Raw genomic sequence first — 19351 nt, 5'->3', positions numbered from 1 at the left:
GCACTTGGTGGGGCCCACCTAAAACTTGTATGCGTCTGAAACGTGGTCTGACCCCTCATCCAAGTGGGACACACATAATGAATGGGATGGATTGTGAACCACATCTAGGTGGGCCCAACAAATGATTATAAATGTTTTAATGGGAGGGTTACCCCTTTCAACTTTTGTATGTGGTGTGGCCCACACAAGTCATGGATTGACTTGATTTTTAAACTCGAGGCCCACCATGGAATGTTCAATCTGACTGATGGTGTTGATGTTAGCGCATCACGGTAGGCCCACACAACTTGACCTCACGGGAAGTTCCCATAAGGTCGACGGAAATGGTTTTATGCGGAGGTCTAGCTATGTGAGCCCTACCGTGATGCGTGTTGATCATCAACACTATGCATTTGATGGATCCCCTTTAAATTATGGGATATCTCAAAAATTAGCCGTACATGGAACTCAGGTGTGATATACCATCTAAAATCATGCGAAGATATGCCTAAAACATATAAAAGCACTTGGTGGGGCCGACAAACAAATGTGTGTGTCTATATATATATAGAGAGAGAGAGAGAGAGAGAGGGCGTTGCTGGTGAGTAAAGCTCTGGCAACACCATTACCATCTCTCTTTCTGTATGAAAAGAAATGAGAGGGAGGCGTGGTTCTAGAAATGTACTTGACCCAATGGTTGGGTTTGCCTGGCTTATATATATATATATATATATATATATGGAGAGGGCGTGCTGGTGAGTAAAGCTCTGGCAACACCCCTACCATCTCTCATTCTATATGAAAAGAAATAAGAGGGAGGCGTGGTTTTAGAAAAGTAGTTGACCCAATGGCTGGGGTTTGCGTGGCTCTTGTCGATAAAAATAAGATCTCACTAAAATCTGTCAACCGGTTGAAGGGTTAGGATCGTCCACATAATCTGATTTTTTGCTCAATTGCTCTTTAACTACGGATCAACATAAATGAGCGGTTGAGATCTTTCTCATATCTGCGGAATATGCCGCAGCCGACAATTTTCCTTTTGTGGGCCATTGATAATTTCCCATCCAATTCAAGAGCCAGCCACCATCAGCTTTTTGAGCCGCAAAGCATGGCCTCATTCCACATCACAGTACGTGTGCCAATGTGGAACATGTCTGTGAGATAAGATCTAAACTAGGTTTTGGAATGGTGTTCGTCGGGTACCAATTTAGTAAATTGTGCCACAGAGGACGAATATGCAACTGGACAAATCAGACCGTCCATTCGTGGACCACCTCTTGGGTGACTCACGATCATTTACTAGAAAAATCAAAGAGGGATTGTAGGATCACGGTAAATTAGGATATGCTTGGATGGGAAAAAGGCTTTGAAAACGGAAGCTCTGGTCATTGGGTGGGCCATATGGTTGAATTTGGATCATTGGTCCGTTATTTTAATCGTCCATGCCATACAAGAATCGCCCACTTGATTGTGAAGGATCTCGTACAGGTGGGCCACCAGATGAATGAATCGGATATTTTAGGGAGAGAAGAGTAACGAACGGTTGTAATCTATCCTCAAACAGACGGGTATAATGCCAATAAAAGAGAAGTCATAGACGTTCTGTATCGTCCATTTCTTGTGTAATAGATATTACCTTTTCAATGGCTGGATTGAGTTCTGTATATGACACGTGACATGCTGGCTGTACCGCATATGATAATGCTGCCACGGTATCCTATGCTTTTTATATTTTAACGGATGGGGATACATCGGACCTGAGGGTTTTTTCAACGAGGACAAGTTGAGGGGTAATTTATTATTATTATTTTTTTTTGGGGTTAGCTTGTTAGTACACACCCAAGTTGATGGGTAATTCAATGAGGACGAGTAAAGGCCATGTTCAGCCATTTTCAGCTAAAAGCTCAAAAAAGAAGAAGATTAGAAAACCAAAAAAAGAAAATAACTGAAATATTTATGTAATTTTAAGTAACTGATGATTATTTGATAACTGAACTTATTTATTTAGAACAAATAACTTAACTGCTGTCATCCATAAAAATAAGTTACTTATCTAGTTATATCCAAACAAGCCCCTGGCAACATGGATTTTGGGTAGCTAGGATTTTTAAACCAAGTCACACTAGACATGGGTGGATTTCAAATCCATCTAGAATTAAAATAAAAATAAAAAATGACTCCTTTTGTTCCTTTCAAAAAGGTGAATTACAAAATTTAGAGATTTTCACACATCTCTAATTATTAAAACTGCACTCTCTTTTTCTTTAGGAAGTCTTTTTTAAAATTTTTTTTTTTTAAATTATTTTTTAATAACTTTTTAATTTTTTTTTAAAAATTTAATTATTGAAAATCTAAATTGTCAAAGGCAACTCTGGGTTTCATATGGTTGAAAATCCAGACTACTGGATATAATTGATAGAATGGAAATCTCATCTAAATGTAAGGTATGGCAAACGTTGTCATTCTTACTTTTAATATTTTAGTACTTTTTTAAGAAGAAAAAGAAAAGAGAAAAGTTTTTAAATTGTACAAGTGGGCATAACTAAATGCTTTGCACGGCCACAAAGATAAGACAGGAATCATGTCAGACGGCCCCATGTTCAGAGAGAATTCAATGATGGGAAGATCCGATTGTTTTCATTTCTATTGTAGTAATATTTTAACTGCAGTCTCATTACTTTACTGATTTTTTTTTTGGGTAGATATTGTAGTTGAGCCTCTCAAAGAGTCATCTAACCATATCCAAAGCGACTCAAAAGAAGAATCTAAAAGCCAACAGCGGAAACTGCCTGAGAACTACAGTGTCTGCCTGGACTTGTTCAGGGTTAGCAAGGAACTGTTGGCGGTGGCGCCTAGGTTATTTTATTTCGGAGGTAGAGGTTGAATGTTTAAGTATACTCACTATCTTTCTCGATCATAGGGTTCTGTGATCCAAACGGTTGATATGATGGGCCCACCAAGATAACCCGGATTGGTAGATCTTATATGAATCATATTTTGCCTTTAACTTTGGTTGAGTGTCATGAACTGGTCTTCACTTACTAAAGGCTAGGATTCTTCCATCTGGGGATTCTTTTTAGGTGGACCATCCACAGTGGTGTGACAGTATCTACTGTTTGGATCACTGGGCTTACTTATCATCAAAATTCCGAACAGTGCTGGATAACATTCTGCAGGATTAAGTTCAACTTGTTAAGATCACTATAAATCCAACTCGTTCAATAGGCTAGTCCCACCGTGAGGAACGATTTGTGCAAATATCAGCCATATCCGCTCATTAACCCAACGATACTTTAGAAAACAGTGTGTATACATTGATAAATAGCAAAACATAAGTGGATCCAATTGCTGAATGAATAGGGCTGATTTTTGCATGAAGCTTTCCTTATAGTTTTGTTAATTTGTTGAAAGGGTTGGATTTCTTATACACTGAATTACTAAGCACGCAATCTGATTTCCATTTACGGCTGGTATGGTTTTCCAATCTTTTATAGAATGCAAAGTAAATAAGTTATCATTACTATTTTCAAGGGTTTAATCAAGAATTATGATTTGTAAACTGAGAGTTAAATACACTAATAAAGTATGAAAAGTAAATTGTAATCATTACATTTTTGGATTATAAAACTACCATTTTTACTGTAATTTTCCCGTGAAACGAACAAGGTAACAAAGTCATTATTGTAGTAAAATGTAAGTGATATCACCGCACACTCACATGAATAAATAATCATTACATATGATATTGAGATATATGTTGCTTGATACTCACCAATCAGAAATTGTACACGGGCCATATATTTCCTCGTATCAAACTGGCCAAATTGGGGTCCCACTGTCTCCAAGGCACAGTCCGAAATCGTATTGTCTGAACAATCCTGTCCTCTGAAAGGTGGAGATTTGTTCGGTGAAATAGGACCGTTGGTATTTTTAATTTCTAGCCGTCCAATGACTGTCCACCAATCTAATAGTCTGAATATCAAATAAGCGAACTTTTGGTTCTAATTTAACCAGGGAGCCATAATTTTGACAATTCTGTGATTAATTTCATGCACCTGCATGCGTTTTATCCATTTCCCTCTGCCAGAGTACCAAGGTAAAACCCTTCTATTGTCTCGCGCCTGCAGCTCTGAACCTAGGCTCGCACTTTCTCGGGCATGGTTTGGGTGGATAAGGGGCTCCAATGGAACCCATTTCGATGTTATTGATATAACATCAAAACTATCCAAAGACAAAATATGAAATTCTTCAATGGCTTCAAACATGACCCTCGATGTCATCGTAATGACACCCAATATATATATTCAAAATTCTCCATTGTATATATATCCAAAAGGAGCAGTACAACTGGGAGGGGGCCTGCTGGCAAAAAATGAGGAGCAGGCCCAAGGAGAAACAGGGCAACAGGGCCCCTTGCAGCTCATGCAAATAGCCTAAACTTACTTTGTCCAAAATGAGAAGCCCTCTAATAACAAGAGGAAGATCAGCTAAGCGACGGAAGAGGTGGTGAGATTGGCTACTAGTACCCCTCTTAGCGAGCCCATTAGCCACCGCATTAGCTTCCCTAGGGGAGTACGAAACAGAAATGTCCATGGAGCTTTTGAGGTTTCTAATCCTGACCCACCAATACCACAGGCCCCAGGATGAGGAATTCTGATTGTTCAGGGCTGCCACCAGAGCCTCAGAGTCACTAGCCAAATCTACTTTGGAGAAGCCCAACTCCTTGCAGAAAGAAAGCCCTTCCCAAATCGCTTTAACTTCAGCCCTCCCATTAGAACCAAACCCATAACCAGAAGAGAAAGCGAAGAGGAATGCCCCGTCACACCCTCTAGCCACCCCACCACCTCCAGAACTGCCCGAGTTACCTAGGGCCAATCCATCAACATTGATCTTAATACGACATTAGGGGGGACCCATGTGACTAGGAGGGCTTGTTTTAGAAAGGACACGTTCCTAGGGATCCCCAAACAGTCCAAGGCGAAGGAACAAGGGGTGCGTCGAGCCATGGCCGAAGGAGGAAAGAGGGCCGCCATTTTCCTCATCCAAAAAAACACTCTGGAAATGACTTTTTGAGGCGCAACCACTGCCCCATCCATGCAGGATGTGTTCCTAGCTAGCCACAGTTTCCAAAGAATGATCGACGGGGTCAACCCTCTAAGGGCAAGGAAAGAGTTCAAAGTAGAAGCCGCATTCCACCACCCGGTAGCACGCCCAATCGCAGATCCACCGTTACGGGAAGGAACATCAAAACAGGACCCAAATAACTCCCAAACTTTATCTGCAAGCTCACCTAAAGAGAAGACATGATCGATGGATTCTAAAAAAGGGCTTTGGGAGCGGCAACATATGCACATGGAAGCAAGGGGAATCCCTTTTGCCTAGAGCCTGTCATCAACTGAGATCGCCTTCATAAAGATTTTCTAAGTCAAAACAGAGAATTTGAGGGGAAATTTGGGTGCCAAACCCACTTCGATCTGGTTGCATTAGATCCCCTTGGATGGGCCGCACTCCAAGTAGATTTAATGGAAAATTCACCTGAAGAAGACAACGACCAGACTTTGCAATCCAGTGAAGGGGAGGTACAAAGGCCTTCTTCGATAATGTGATCAATAATTAACTGAGGGAGAAAGACCTGGGCCAAGGCCTGATCGTGCCAGCCCTCAGGGCCTAACTAATCGTGCACTTGCAACAGTTGCGGGGGAGGGGGCTGAAAAGCTCACTCTTTCAGTGGCCCGAAGCCAGACTAGCCATCCTCCCAAAAGAGACAGTTGCCGGTCCCAACTAACCAGCGGGAATTAGCCTCTATGAAGGGGAGGAGGTGACTAATTTTCCTCCATATAGGGGATGCTGTGGACAGCCTGCTAGTTGTCCCCTAATCCGTCACAGCCACACTATACTTGTTGTGCATGAAGTCTGCCTAGCAGCTACCTAATTTCCTGCAAAGAAATGTCCATGCCATATTTGCATGAAGGGCCTGTATGATGGACTTGGGATCTTTCACTCCCAGCCCGCCTTCAGCCTTAGGAGAAGAAATTTTTTGTCAATTAATCCAGTGACAGCATTTGCGAGGGCCATCCCAGCCTTAGAAGAAATCGACCATCAATTTCTGAAGCTCCCCATGGATGTTTAGCGGAACATCAGTTACAACCATGGAGTAGATAAGAATACTGGTTAGGACATGATTGATAAGGGTGAGACGGCCCGCTTGTGATAAAATCCAGGATTTCCAACCAGTAATTCTGGTGGAAAATTTTTCAATGATGCACTAGAAGTAGATTTTTCGTGCTCTCCCTTTGAAGATGGGGACTCCCAAATATGTGAAGGGGGAGGAACCCAAAGTAAAACCAAGGATGTGGTTGATGGAGCGAGCTCGAGCCACAGGTCTGCTAGCCGAAACCAGGAAAACCGACTTCTGCGCGTTGATTTTCAGGCCCGAAGCACATTAGAACAAGGAGAGGAAGTCAGCAATCCTACGAAGCGAGTTGGAGGAATCGTTGGCCAGAAGAACAGTGTCGTTAGCAAACTGAAGATGAGTGACTGAGGGACTTTTTCTAGAGGTCTTGAATGGATGACATGTCCCTGAAGAGATCAAGTGTCTTATATCCATGCCCTAAGGCTTCTGTTGCGATAATAAAGAGGGCTGGAGAGATCGGGTCCCCTTGGTGAAGACCGCGAGAGGATTTGAAGAAGCCTGCAGGTTCCCCATTGATGAGGATGGAAAACCATGAGTTGTTCCAGCACTTCTCGACCAGATCAATCTAGGGAGAGCTAAAACTGAATTTTCCCAAAATCACTTTGAGGAAGGCCCAATCCAACCTGTCGTAAGTTTTCTCCATATCAAGCTTGATGAGGATGTTTCCGCCCTTAACTTTCCTTTCAATATCCTGAAATATCTCCTGGGCTAGCGCATAATTTTTCACAATAGATCTGCCTTTAACGAAAGCACCCTGTTTAGGAGAAATAATATGTGGAAGCACACTCTCAAGCCTGTTAGCAATCACTTTAGTAAAAATCTTATATATACACATACATAAACTGATAAGACGGAAATCAGAAAAATGCTTAGGGGCAGGAGATTTTGGAATCAAACAAATGAGAGTTGAGGAGAAGGCCTTGGGGAGGGGACTGCCATGGAAGAAAGTGCAAATAGCTTCAAGGATGTCCATCCCCACTATGTCCCAACAATTGTGAAAGAAGGCCCCTGAGAAGCCATCTGGGCCAGGGGCACTATCAGCCGGGATAGCTTGAGCTGCTGCTTAGACTTCCTCCATCGAAGGCTCACGCAGGAGAAGATTATTATCTTCATTAGAAACTGTACGAGGAATTACCTCCATTAAGGAATCAAATGGAAAAGATGGCCCAACTTGGTGGAGGGATTCGAAGAAGTCCACGGCGGCCTGTTTGATGGCCTGATGGTCTGATAGGACTGTTTCATCTTCTAATTGGATGCTGGAAATGTTAGCTCTTCTAGCACAGTCTGAGGAGATGGAGTAGAAGAATTTGGTGTTCCGGTCACCCATCTTGAGCCATTGATTTTTAGCCTTTTGTTTCCAGAATATCTCTTCACAAAGTTCGGCGTGGAAAGCCTATATTTGGCTTGTTGGAGGGCATCCATGGATAGAGGGTTATTGCTCTCTTGGGCAGCATTTTTAGCAGCCAGAAGCTCCTTTTCAGCACGTTGGACATTCTAGAAAATGTTCCCAAACGTTTGGGAATTCCAAATTTTCAGGGCTGACTTCAAGTTCCTGAATTTACTTGCTAGGACTAGCAGCGGGTCTCCCAAAACATCCGATTTCCAAGCATCCAAAATTAGCTCATGAAAGGACTCGTGCAGACACCACATGTGCTGGAACCTGAACTATTTCGGTCTTGAACTATTGAGCTGAGGAAAAGAAACCAGGAGGGGAGCATAGTCGAAGTTAGGGAAGATGTGTCACTTGGAAGGACTGGAAGGAGGCGATCTAAGCATCATTACCACATACTCTGTCTAGCCTAGCCCACACTCTAGCCAGACCACGCTGATTGTTGCACCAAGTAAATTTGCTACCGGTAAAACCAGCATCTCTCAGCCTCACACTATTTAGCCCATCACTGAACTCCGCAACGCTAATGGCATCGAAATTGGTGGAGCTTCTCCTCTCTGTCGATTAAAGGACCGCGTTGAAATCACCGGCAACCAGCCATGACATAGAGTAGTTGTTAGTAAGCACATGAAGTTGTTGCCAAAGGGATCTACGAAGCATCCTGGAGCATTTGGCGTATACAATGGATACAAGGAAAACATCCACCCTACCTTGGGCACGAAGAAGAAAGGACAATAGCTAGTCAGAGGTAGAAATGAGGTCTATGGCAATGGAGGGGTTATGGAAAACCCAAATTTTACCTCCTTTAGATACATTAGATAGGGAACAATGGAACCCAAGTTTCAGACCGGTGCTAACCCACTTAGAGTCTCTAAGCATGGGTTCAAGAATAGCAACAAGAGCAGAATTTTTTTGGCGGATGAGGCGTTTCAGCAAGGCAATGGTGGCAGCATTGCCCACTCCTCACGCATTCCAAATCACCCAGCTATCCATGAGAAATTTTAACAGGTCCAAAACCGCAACCCTTCAACTGTTTCAACCTCCCCTTCCATCCACCATCCATCCCCAAGAGCACATGAGGGTGTTTGCATAGCTGTCTTCCAGCAATTTTCTTACAATTGGAAGGAAGAAGGGCAGGGGTATTTAGGTCCGGAGGGTTTAGGGATATTCCCATATCATGTGCATTGTTGCGACAGTAGGAAGAGGTATGGGCGAGTCTGCAATAGGGGACAGTGGTTCCTTCCTGAGGAGGAGGGTTCCCAAGCCTAGGAGAGGAGGGCAGTCGTGACGAGGGGCTGACTGGCCTACAGCAAATCCGGCTCCTCCGGGCCCCGGTGGAAGGAGGAAAGGTCAACAGCCAATTGAATATCTTCTATAGCTTCCATAGAGTGGTCCCCTCCAAGAGGCATAGAGTTCCAAGCTTCATGGCAGCATCTACAGAGGATTCTTCCAATGTGGTATCAGCCCGAAGAGGGCTATGCCCTTCGGATAGGGCACCCTGATTAGTAGCCAGAAGGCGGATGCCTCTGCTAGGATGGGGAGTCCGTAGGAAGATGCAGTTGGCAGGTTGGTTCTGTAGGTCAGGTGGTAGGGGAGAGATAGGAGAGGGTTGCACTTGGTTCTGCGGATCAGGTGGCAAGGTAGTGGTCTGTCCCAAGGGTGGGGCAGGGCTAGTGGGAGGGGTGGAGGCAACGGTCAAAGCCAGAGAGGGTTGATTAGGGACTAGAGGGAGGGTTGAGGAGGCGGGGACATGTATTGAGGAGGCAGGGATAGGTATTAGGACATGATCTCGAGTAGGTATCAGGAGAGAGGCATTGGGATGAGGATTAGGCAGTAGGGCGTTTTCTCAAACAGAAAGTGGTTGCAGGGATGTGGACCTAAGATTCTGCATTGGGGCATTGTCAAACCTGGTAGCTGGAAGGGGTTAGCAGACTGATTGTTCTGTATAGGGGCATTGGCTCGAACAGGTAATGGGGGTGAATTTGTGGACTGGGGGAAAGGTAGGGCTGCTGCATTTAGCTCATTGGTATGAGGAACCTGTTGAGAATCATTATGACAAGCACATGCAGGGGGTAAGGGATGTTACCTATTGAAGGACGATCTGCCATATCCATCTGCTGTGGAGGGTCTGGAGGCCGAGTAGGGTGATGAAAGACCTGCTCAACCCACTGTTTCGTAGAGATAGCCGGAGCCAACGGCATTGCTTGGTAATCATCTCCTGGAAGATTTGACAACGCATCGAATGTGGTCTAGATAGGGTAATCGGTGCCATCCACCGAAAGAATCCTAGCTCTGTGTGTGTCTACCCCTAGATGGAGGATGACTTTGACCCTGGCTTCAACCTGGACAAAACCTAGGGATGAGGATCTGGCCACGTCCACTACTTTCTTGAAGGTGTTGCCCAATCCAATGAAAACCGAGTCAAACCATGCATGCGTTGGAATGCTGAATAGGGAGATCCAAACGCCATCTGGTGTTGCTTTGGCTAAGGACCATGGTTCAACCTTGGAGATCCACATAGTTGAATGTAGAGAGGAGTCGGCCATGAAAGACAGGACCTCCATTCTTGAATTGAAAATGAGAAGAAAGGGGTCATTAGCAAGGCGAGATATGTCGATTGCTGATGCCACATACCTGAAATCCCTAATCCCCTGAAGTAGGTGAATGATCGGGGTATCACTGCTAACTACTTGGGCCACTAGGGCCAGTTCCAGCTGCTTCTTTCTTTGTTTAACCTCATGAGAATCTGCAGAGAAAGAGATGGAGTCTCCATTGATGGAGATGCTCTGCTTAGTTGTCTGATTCCCTTGTTGAGAGCGACTGTGGGTGACGAAGAGGGGTTTAGGATTGGATATCTCCAAATAGGGGGGACAGGGTTGGGTTGGGCGGGAGATGCAGGTCGGGGTAGGTTAGTGGAGGGAAGGCTCTGGGGTTTGGGGGTGGTAGGTTTAGGGGCTCCACGTCTAGGGTTGGCAATCTCCACTGTGAGGGGCCGGCCGTCAACCTTCCTACTATCGAGGACTCCAATGGCCGCGTATGCATCTGCTGAGTAGAAAAAATAGACAAAGCCGTACCCTCTATGGTGCCAAAGCTTCTCGTCCCAAGGAGTGTAGTAGTCCTCAACCCTCCTGCATTTGCTGAAGATTCGGTACAAATCCTCTTCCGAAGTGTCGAAAATGATGTTGTCGACGAAGAGGTTGGATCCACCATTTTTCTGTATTTTGAAGGAATTGGACTCAACCTGAGACGGGTTAGGGTTGTTAGCTTACTTCTTTCAGCTCTCTCTCTCTCTCTCTCTCTCTCTCTCTCTTTATGACACCCAATATGTCTAACAACCAATTAAAGGAAATTCGAAAATCCTCGATGGGATCAAGCAATTGTTCGATGACTCGATGGCATTGAATGGTCTGTCGATGTCATCGATAGATCCTGTTTCTGAATAGATTTAAGACATTAAAAACAATAATCTTCATCATGTCTTCAATCATCAAACATGTTGCTTCTTGTTATCTTCTCTTATCTCTGCCTTGTATCATACATCTATCATCACTTCTTGTCCACACTCCGTCCTCATTTTACATCTTTGCCAAGCCTTGAGAAGTTGCACAGAATTTGAGCATGTCTGTTGGATTCACGTTGGTGTGAATCTTCTCCAGAGTCACTCCTCCTTCAAACATGTCAGATAAAATGGTGACAAACATCAATGTGTTTAGTATGTGAGTGATAAATATAATTTTTAGCAAAATAGATAGCGCTCTTACTGCCACAATTAACCGGCACTGCTTCCTTCTGAAGACCCAACTGATTTATCATACTTCTTAACAAAACACCTTCCTTGAAAGCGTCTGTTACCGCATATATTCAGCTTCTGTTGTGGAAAGAGCCACCATTAACTGAAGCTTTAAAATCCAACAAATCGCTCCACCCGCTAGCACAAATGAGTACCCGGGGGTTGACTTTCTGAAATCCATACTGCCCGCGTATTCTGAATTCACATACCCAACTTTGTCCCTGTCTTCTCAAAAGTTATGACATAGTCTTTCGTACCTCGAATGTATCAAAGTAATTATTTTACTGCTTCTCAATGTTACTTGTCAAGGTTTGACATGTATCTGCTCACAACACCAACTATCTGTGAAATATCTGGTTTTGTACAAACCATGACATATATTAAACTACCGACAACATTCGAATAAGGTACACGAGACATATTCTCCTTTTCCTCATTTGATTTAAGACATTGTTTTGAGGAAATCTTGAAGTGAGTCATGTGGGGAACACTAACCGGATTTGCCTTGTCCATCTCATACTTGATCAACACATTTTCAAGGATTCTACTTGAGATAATTAGAGCTTGCTCCTCTTCCTATCTATATAGATATTTATGCTGAGAACCCTCTTTGTAGCTCCCTGATCTTTAATATCTAATGTCCCTGATAATTGAGTCTTCAGTACATCAATTTCAGACATGTTATGACTAGTGATCAACATATCATCAACATACAGTACCAGGATGGTGAATTTGTCATCACTTAGTTTCTTGTAATAGACATAGTGATTGTATTCACTCTTAGTAAATTTTTGACTCAACATGAAAGAATTAAATTTTTTATACTACTGCCTAGATAACTTTTTTAGGTCATACAATGACCTCATTAAGTTACAAACCTTGTTCTCTTCCCCTTTAATTTCGTAGCCTTATGGTTGTTTCATGTAGATCTACTCTTCCAATTCCTAGTATAGGAATGCATGCAGTCTTCACGTCTAGTTGTTCCAACTTAAGATCGTATTGGGCAACCAACGCCAACATGAATCTGATAGATATTTGCTTTGCAATCGGTGTGAATATCTCTGTATAGTCAATTCCTTCTTTCTAAGTGTAACCCTTCACTACCAACATTGCCTTGTATCTATCGTGTTTCTTCTTAAAGATCCACTTGCATCCGATCACTTTTTGGCCCACTGGAAGCTCCACCAGCTCCCATGTGTTATTCTTGTACAAGGAGTTCATTTCATTATCCATTGCCACCTTACACTTTTCTGCATCAGGCTCATCAAGAGCCTCATGAATAGTAGACAGATCCCCCTCATCTATAATAAGGGCATATGCCATATTAGAGTTATCCCTGTATCTCACCGATAACCTGCAATCTCATGACTTAGTATCTGCTTCACCTCTTCATGTACATCTGTCTTAGCCTGAGTGTCACTCGTATCAACCTGAATGTCTACGACCAACCTTTCTGGTTCCTTTTGGTCATCTAATCATTCTTGCAGAATAGAGAGCCTTCGTTGAATCTGACGTCATGCTAATGATGATTTTTTGTATGATCGAGTTATTCAGCCTATAGCCCTTCACACCCCCACTATAATTAACAAATATGTACTGTTTTGCTCATTGGTCTATCTTATCTCTCTTAACTAACGGTATATGAGAGTAAGCTTCATAATAAAAATATGCATAATCCTAAGTAGTCCACCTTTTGACCACTTCATACTTCCTCTAAAATCTTACCATCAATCGTTGTAGAAGGGGACCATTCACAAAATAGCAAGATGTGTTAATGGCCTCAGTCCATAGGTCTTTGCCTAACCCAACATTACTAATCATGTTCCGGACCCTCTCCAAGAGATCTGATTCATCCGTTTAGTCACACTGTTTTGTTCAGGTGTATGTTGCATTGTGTTGTGCCTTATAATCCCTTCATCCTTACAAAATTTATTAAATTTAGTAGAAGTAAATTCTCCACCGTTATTAATTCTTAAAACTTTCACATTTCACCTGTCTGTTTTTTCACCATAACCTTCCATTATTTGAAATTTGTGAAAACTTCGGATTTATGTTTCATGAAATAAATCTAAACTTTTTGGGAATAGTTGTCAATGAATGTGATAAACCATGACGACCCTCCAGCGAAAACCATGGGTGACGACCCCGTACGTAAGAATGCACATAATGAAGCACTCTCTTACATACATATTTTCCAAATTTAAAAGATAACCTAGATTTTTTTATCATATATACAATGCTCGCATATATCTAAATCAAAACTTTGAAAAGCTGAAACTAACCATTGGTCAGAAAGTACCCTTATGCCTCGCTCACTTATATGGACGTGCATACCACATACGTACAGATGTATAATCCGCTACAGCCACTGTAGCTCCAACTATTGAAGTGCTCCCGATCAATCTATAAAGATTTTTGTGCCTCTGTGCTCTCATACTTACGATCGGCCCTTTTGAAAATTTAAGAACACCATTGAACCGGTGATCTTACACCCAATTTTCTCGAGTGCCCCAAGAGATATCAAATCTTCTTCATATCAGGAATGTGTCTCACCTCAGTCAAAGTATGCTTCATCCCATCAAATATCTTGATGTGCACCATAATAGCAGCCACAACATTACAGGAATTATCATTGCCCATAAGTACCTGTCCACCATCATACTCATTATAGTTGGCAAACCAACTTCGATGAGGAGTCATGTGATATGAAGCCCCTATGTCCAGAAGTCACTCGTCTCTACGATCATCGTATAAGTGCCCGATTATAGACACTAACAACACATCACTTTCACTTGTTTCTTTATCAGATGTGGAAGTGTTGGCCTCCCTGGAAGAAGCCTTTGAGTTCTCTTTATTTGCTTTAGGATTTGTATAATCCTTCTTCATGTGTCCTGACATCTCACAATTCCAGCGCTTTAACTTTTTCTTGCCATTTCCCTTAGATTTGGATCTCGATCGAGAAGATCTTGTGTCCGACTCAGAATTCCGACCCCTTGTAAACAATGCATTAGTAGAGGCCCCCATGTTAGTATTTTTCTTTCTCATGGCATCTCCTTGAAGGGTTAAGATAATAGTATCGACACTAAAGGACATGTTACCATTGTACAACGTGTCTTTAACAGACTCATGCGATGTCGGGAGAGAATTCAACAAAATACATGCCTGATCTTCATCCTTAATCACCTCCTCTATATCTAGCAACTTGCAAATTATCTTGTTAAAATTATTGACGTGGGTCTCAACATCTCCTCCCTCTGCCATATTAAAGTTAAACAACTGTAACTTCAAGTGTAGGTGATTATCAAGGGACTTTTTCACATAAATGTCCTCTAACTTTGACCACAAATTCGCCGTAATTTTCTCCCTTATGACATTATAAAGAACCTCATCCGTTAAACACAATTTGATGGAGGATTTTACTTTCTTATCTAGTTTCTTCCATTTATCATCATCCATAAATTCTGGTCACTTTTCAAGGACCTCATCCAATCCTTGCTAGAGTATTTCTCAACATCGAACTTAGGATTGACGTCTATTGATACTTCACTATCAGATTCAAGCCTACGCACCGACGATAGCTCTGATATCACTTGTTGGGGGGACTACGGAAGCACACAATGATGAATCAAGTGGAGTAATCCAATTGCACAAAACAAGCACAAAGAGAACACATCGATTTAACATGGAAAAACCCTTATGGAAAAAAAACCATAGCACAAAGCGACAGATAATCACTATAAAAATTAGAAAATTATAAGAGAAAAGATCTTACCTAATCCGAACAACCTCGAATCAAACCCCTTGCCACACCCTTGAAACCCTTAGAATGAATTTGAAAGCCCTAAGTACATCCCAATCCCATTCACACTAAAATATATAGCCTTTGGAAGAATCTCAATCAAAAATCGAAAACAAATCCTGCAGATGCATAAATCTGTGTAACTCTGCGTTATGCTCGATGACACCTTCGATAGCATCGAACCCACTTTGATGTCATCAAGATAATATCAAAACTGTCCAAAGATAAAATATGGAATTATGGCAATTCTCGATTGCATCGAACCCTCTTCGATGGCATCGAACATGACCTTCGATGTCATCAAACTCTCCTCGATGTCATCGTAATGACACCCAATATGTCCAACAACCAACTGAAGGAAATCTAAAAATCCTCGATGGGATTGATCAATTGTTCGATGACTCGTTGACATTGAATGGTCTGTCGATGTCATTGATAGACCCTGTTTCTGAATAGATTTAAGACATCAAAAACAACAATTTCCATCATGTCTTCAATCATCAAACATGTAGCTTCTTTTCATCTTCTCTTATCTCTACCTTGCATCATACCCTGATCATCACTTCTCGTGCACTCTCCGTCCTCCTTTTACGCCTTCGTCAAGCCCAAACAAGTCGCACAAACTTGAACTTCTTTACAGGAAACACCTTGGTGAGCATGTCCACTGGATTCACGTTGGTGTGAATCTTCTCCAGAGTCACACCTCCTTCTTCAAGCACATGTGGGATAAAATGGTAACGAATATCAATGTGTTTAGTACATGAGTGATAAACATCAGCAATGCTTGATGTCGTCAAACATAGTACGTGAGTGACAAACATCGACTGTTCGATGTCATGAATAATGCTTGATGACATTGAATGGTTTGTCGATGTCATCAATAGACTCTATTTTTTAATAGATTTAAGACATAAAAAACAACAGGACTACCTTGAATAAACATCAGCACCTGAGTCCTTACCCATGCCTCAATGATAGACTCATAAGAGTTTCAACATGAGGTCATGGGTTTGAGTACCCATTGTGTTGAAATCCTACTATGGTGTGAGTGTGTGTGTGTGTGTGTGTGTAAAGAAAAAAAACCATTAGTACCTGGAGTAAACAGTGGCACCACCTGAAGCATTCGCCTTTTGGATATTTTGCTACATAGGGGTCATTAGAAGAAAGGTCTGTTGAGCGGATGATTATACATGAAGATGAATTTGGAATACTGAGGTGTAAATTTTTAATGGCCCATGTTGATGCAGTTTTCTAGTTAACCTTCCTCGGACCTTCGTGTACCTGCACAAGGGATGAACAAAGGATACCCTGGCTAATACAGGGGACACTCCAATGCCTAAGTTAGGTATGAAATCTGGGTCTGGTCGAATAAGGAGTTTTAGGCTAGAGATTATGTGTACCTTTCACCATTGGAGGGACTTCTATTTATAGGTGAGGAGAGGCGGTGGCATAGAGGAGATCTCCCTGTTTAGCAGGGGTGTGTTGTAGTCGTGAGGATCTCCTGAGATTCTCTGCTAGGATCTGAGGTAGATCTTTATTGCTATTGATTTCTTATATCTTTGGCTGGGATCTTGGGTAGGCACCGTCGGGATCAAGTTAGAACTAGCAGAAGAAGGGTTGTACCGACTTGGGGTTAAGCCGACCTGACTCCTTTGGTGATCAGCAGTTGAGTTTCTTTTGGTATAGGGTTGATCAGTGGGTCTTCCGACCTACTGACGAGAGCACGAGCTCAACCTCACCTCTTGTCTTCTGACTTGATGAGGAGAGGCTGAGCTCGACCCTGTCTCTTACTCGGTCTGGGGCTAGGGGTCCAACCCTTTGGTCGTACCTGTCGTTGTCCGACCTGGTGAGGTATACAAAGTTCTGACCTGACCTCACCTTTCTAGTCGGTCCATTTTTCCCACAACATAAGCCCCCTACGTTTAAGGTCACGTAGTGGGCTTGATAAGTAGGTTGGTAGTGGTTAGGTTGGACTGTTGTATGCCCAGGGTGTTAAGTCAGTTTCCTATTAATGTCGAGTTGGGTGACATACACCTGATCAGAGTGTATCCGCAATCATGACAGTCTGTACTTGAGGTGGCGCGTCATGGCTCAAGGTCACATGCACTGTAAAGACATCTTCTTAGCGCTCATCGTATGGGGTAGTGACGCGTGGCCTATCCTTGCTCGTGAAGTAGTGTAGCGAGTGGCGGTAGTCCATGTGTTTAAGCAGGGGTGTCGAGGAGCCGTTTTTTGGCTGTGCATTAAATGCAAGCATTAAATGCTCATATGAGTGGGCTTGCTATAAAAGGGGACACCCTAACATCGTCCAGGGCTATTTGCCCTTTCACCATTTTGCCCTTATGTTGCATTCATCATTCTTCCCTGGCGTCAGGCGATTTTTGGCGAGGTCTCAGGCTTTCCTCTTGGTGAGCCTCACATTTCTCCTTCTATCCCCCCTCTTCCTCCTTTCTCTTTCTGTCTCTCTCACTCTCTCTCTCTCTCTCTCTCTCTCTCCTTTGGGTTTCCAATTTTCGGCGATCTTCCTGTCTGGAAATGTGTGTGGCTCGCCTGACCAATGGAGAGGGTCATTCCAATGTGATTGTGGGGTAGATGAGCTTCACCCCATGTCGAACCCACCATCACCGTTGGTGGCGATGAGCAACAAGGACTTCCGGGCATCCCATGAGTCGCGGATGGCAGATCGGTCCTCAGGCGAGCGACCAATGGATGCGGAGGGGGTTGCCCTAGCAACTGAAGAGATAAGCGGGTCTTCGTCAGAGGAAGAGGAGAAGGGGCTGGTAGGGTCCTCACTGACGGAGGCCGACCTGGTGCGGATCTGGTTGGGGTATCACATTCTAGACTACGTGATACTCTGAGCCTTTGCACCGGGCGAGTTCCAAAATGAACCCCGGGAGGGTGAGGTGACCATCTACCAGGTCGCCATCCAATGTTGGTTAAGGCTTCCTCTTCCGAGGATAGTGATGAGAGTCCTTGCGTAATTGATGATTGTTTGTGTTGATAGGCAAGTCGACCTTTTTTAGGCCATGTTGGGGCTAGTGTCTGAGCCTGTCATTTTTATAAAGTGGGTTCGACGAGTTGCGTTAATTCCTCATTTGATTTTTTTTGTTGCTTTTGGATGCATTGTTCCTCCTTTATAGGAGATCGTGTTGTTAACGTAGTAGTGGTAGTTAGTGGTCCAACCTCTTCTTTAAGGGTCGGACGACTGGTCGGCGATTGTTTTTCCCTTCCACTCAGGGAACTCCTTGGTGAGCAATGTAAGAGATTTGATCATCGGTCTGACCTCTTCTTTAAGGGTCAGACTATTATTGAGGGCTGTTCTTTCCTTGCGGGAAGCACTTAGTTGACTTACGTAGGTCAAACATTTGTAGATAGAAATGTAGAGAGTAAAATTTTTCGAGCTCGGGATTTTTATTGTAGCTTCTGGAGAACATATGTAGATTTCGACATTGTAGATTGAAAATAACAGGAAAGTAAATTTTGCACTTAAGCTTGGTCAACCCCTATGCATGGTAAATCTTCAAGTGCTCAGCGTTCCATGGGTCTGGCAGGGGCCATCTCCCAATGTCTTTGAGTCGATATGTTCCCGGTCAGCTCATGCGTGTCACCTTGTAGGGCCCTTTCCAGTTCACTCCCAGGGTCACTAAGCCAGGCTCCTTGGTATTCTGGAGGGTTCTGTTAAGCACTGGATCTCCATCCCGGAACCTACTTGTCTTTACTCCGAAATTGTAGAAATGGGTGATGCCGAGCTGCGACCTTGAGTTAGGCTTGCTCCCTTGTTTTTTCGATCAGGTCGATGTCCGGTGTCATCTGCTTGGCATTTTGACATTCGTCGTGGTAGCGAGTTCGAGCATTCGGGAGTTCGATTTCAACCGGGACAATGACTTTAGCAACGAAAGCTAGAGAAAAAAGAGTTTCTCCTGTGGTCGTCTGGGCGGTACTTCGATATGCCCAGAGAATGTGGGGAAGCTCTTCTGCCCAGGCTCCATTAGCCTTCTCGAGCTTTGTTTAGAGGTGATTCTTGATGATTTTATTGACCGCTTTGACCTTCCCGTAAGCTTGGGAGTGCCGATGTAACACCCTGATTCTCATGGCTCGAGGATGATCACTCCTCGTTGAGAACTTAATTATTACGTTAAGAAGTCTACTAAATTACATCTTAATTATAAAAGATCCCATGATGTAGTGTAAAACAACTAC

General features: G+C 43.2%; 1 protein-coding gene across 1 annotated transcript in view; it reads left to right on the top strand.

Moving 5' to 3' along the window:
• Positions 1–19351, top strand: part of LOC131232365 (uncharacterized) — a 52956-nt gene that overhangs the window by 22123 nt on the left and 11482 nt on the right. The window contains exon 3 of the mRNA XM_058228595.1: positions 2682–2852. Within this exon, the coding sequence (XP_058084578.1) occupies positions 2682–2852 (171 nt within the window). The remainder of the gene's footprint in view (positions 1–2681; positions 2853–19351) is intronic.

This window comes from Magnolia sinica, chromosome 18 (genome assembly GCF_029962835.1).
Source record: "Magnolia sinica isolate HGM2019 chromosome 18, MsV1, whole genome shotgun sequence".
NCBI classification, from domain to species: Eukaryota; Viridiplantae; Streptophyta; class Magnoliopsida; order Magnoliales; family Magnoliaceae; genus Magnolia; species Magnolia sinica.
Note: the sequence above shows the minus strand (reverse complement) of the source record. Positions and strands in the feature narration are given on the sequence as shown.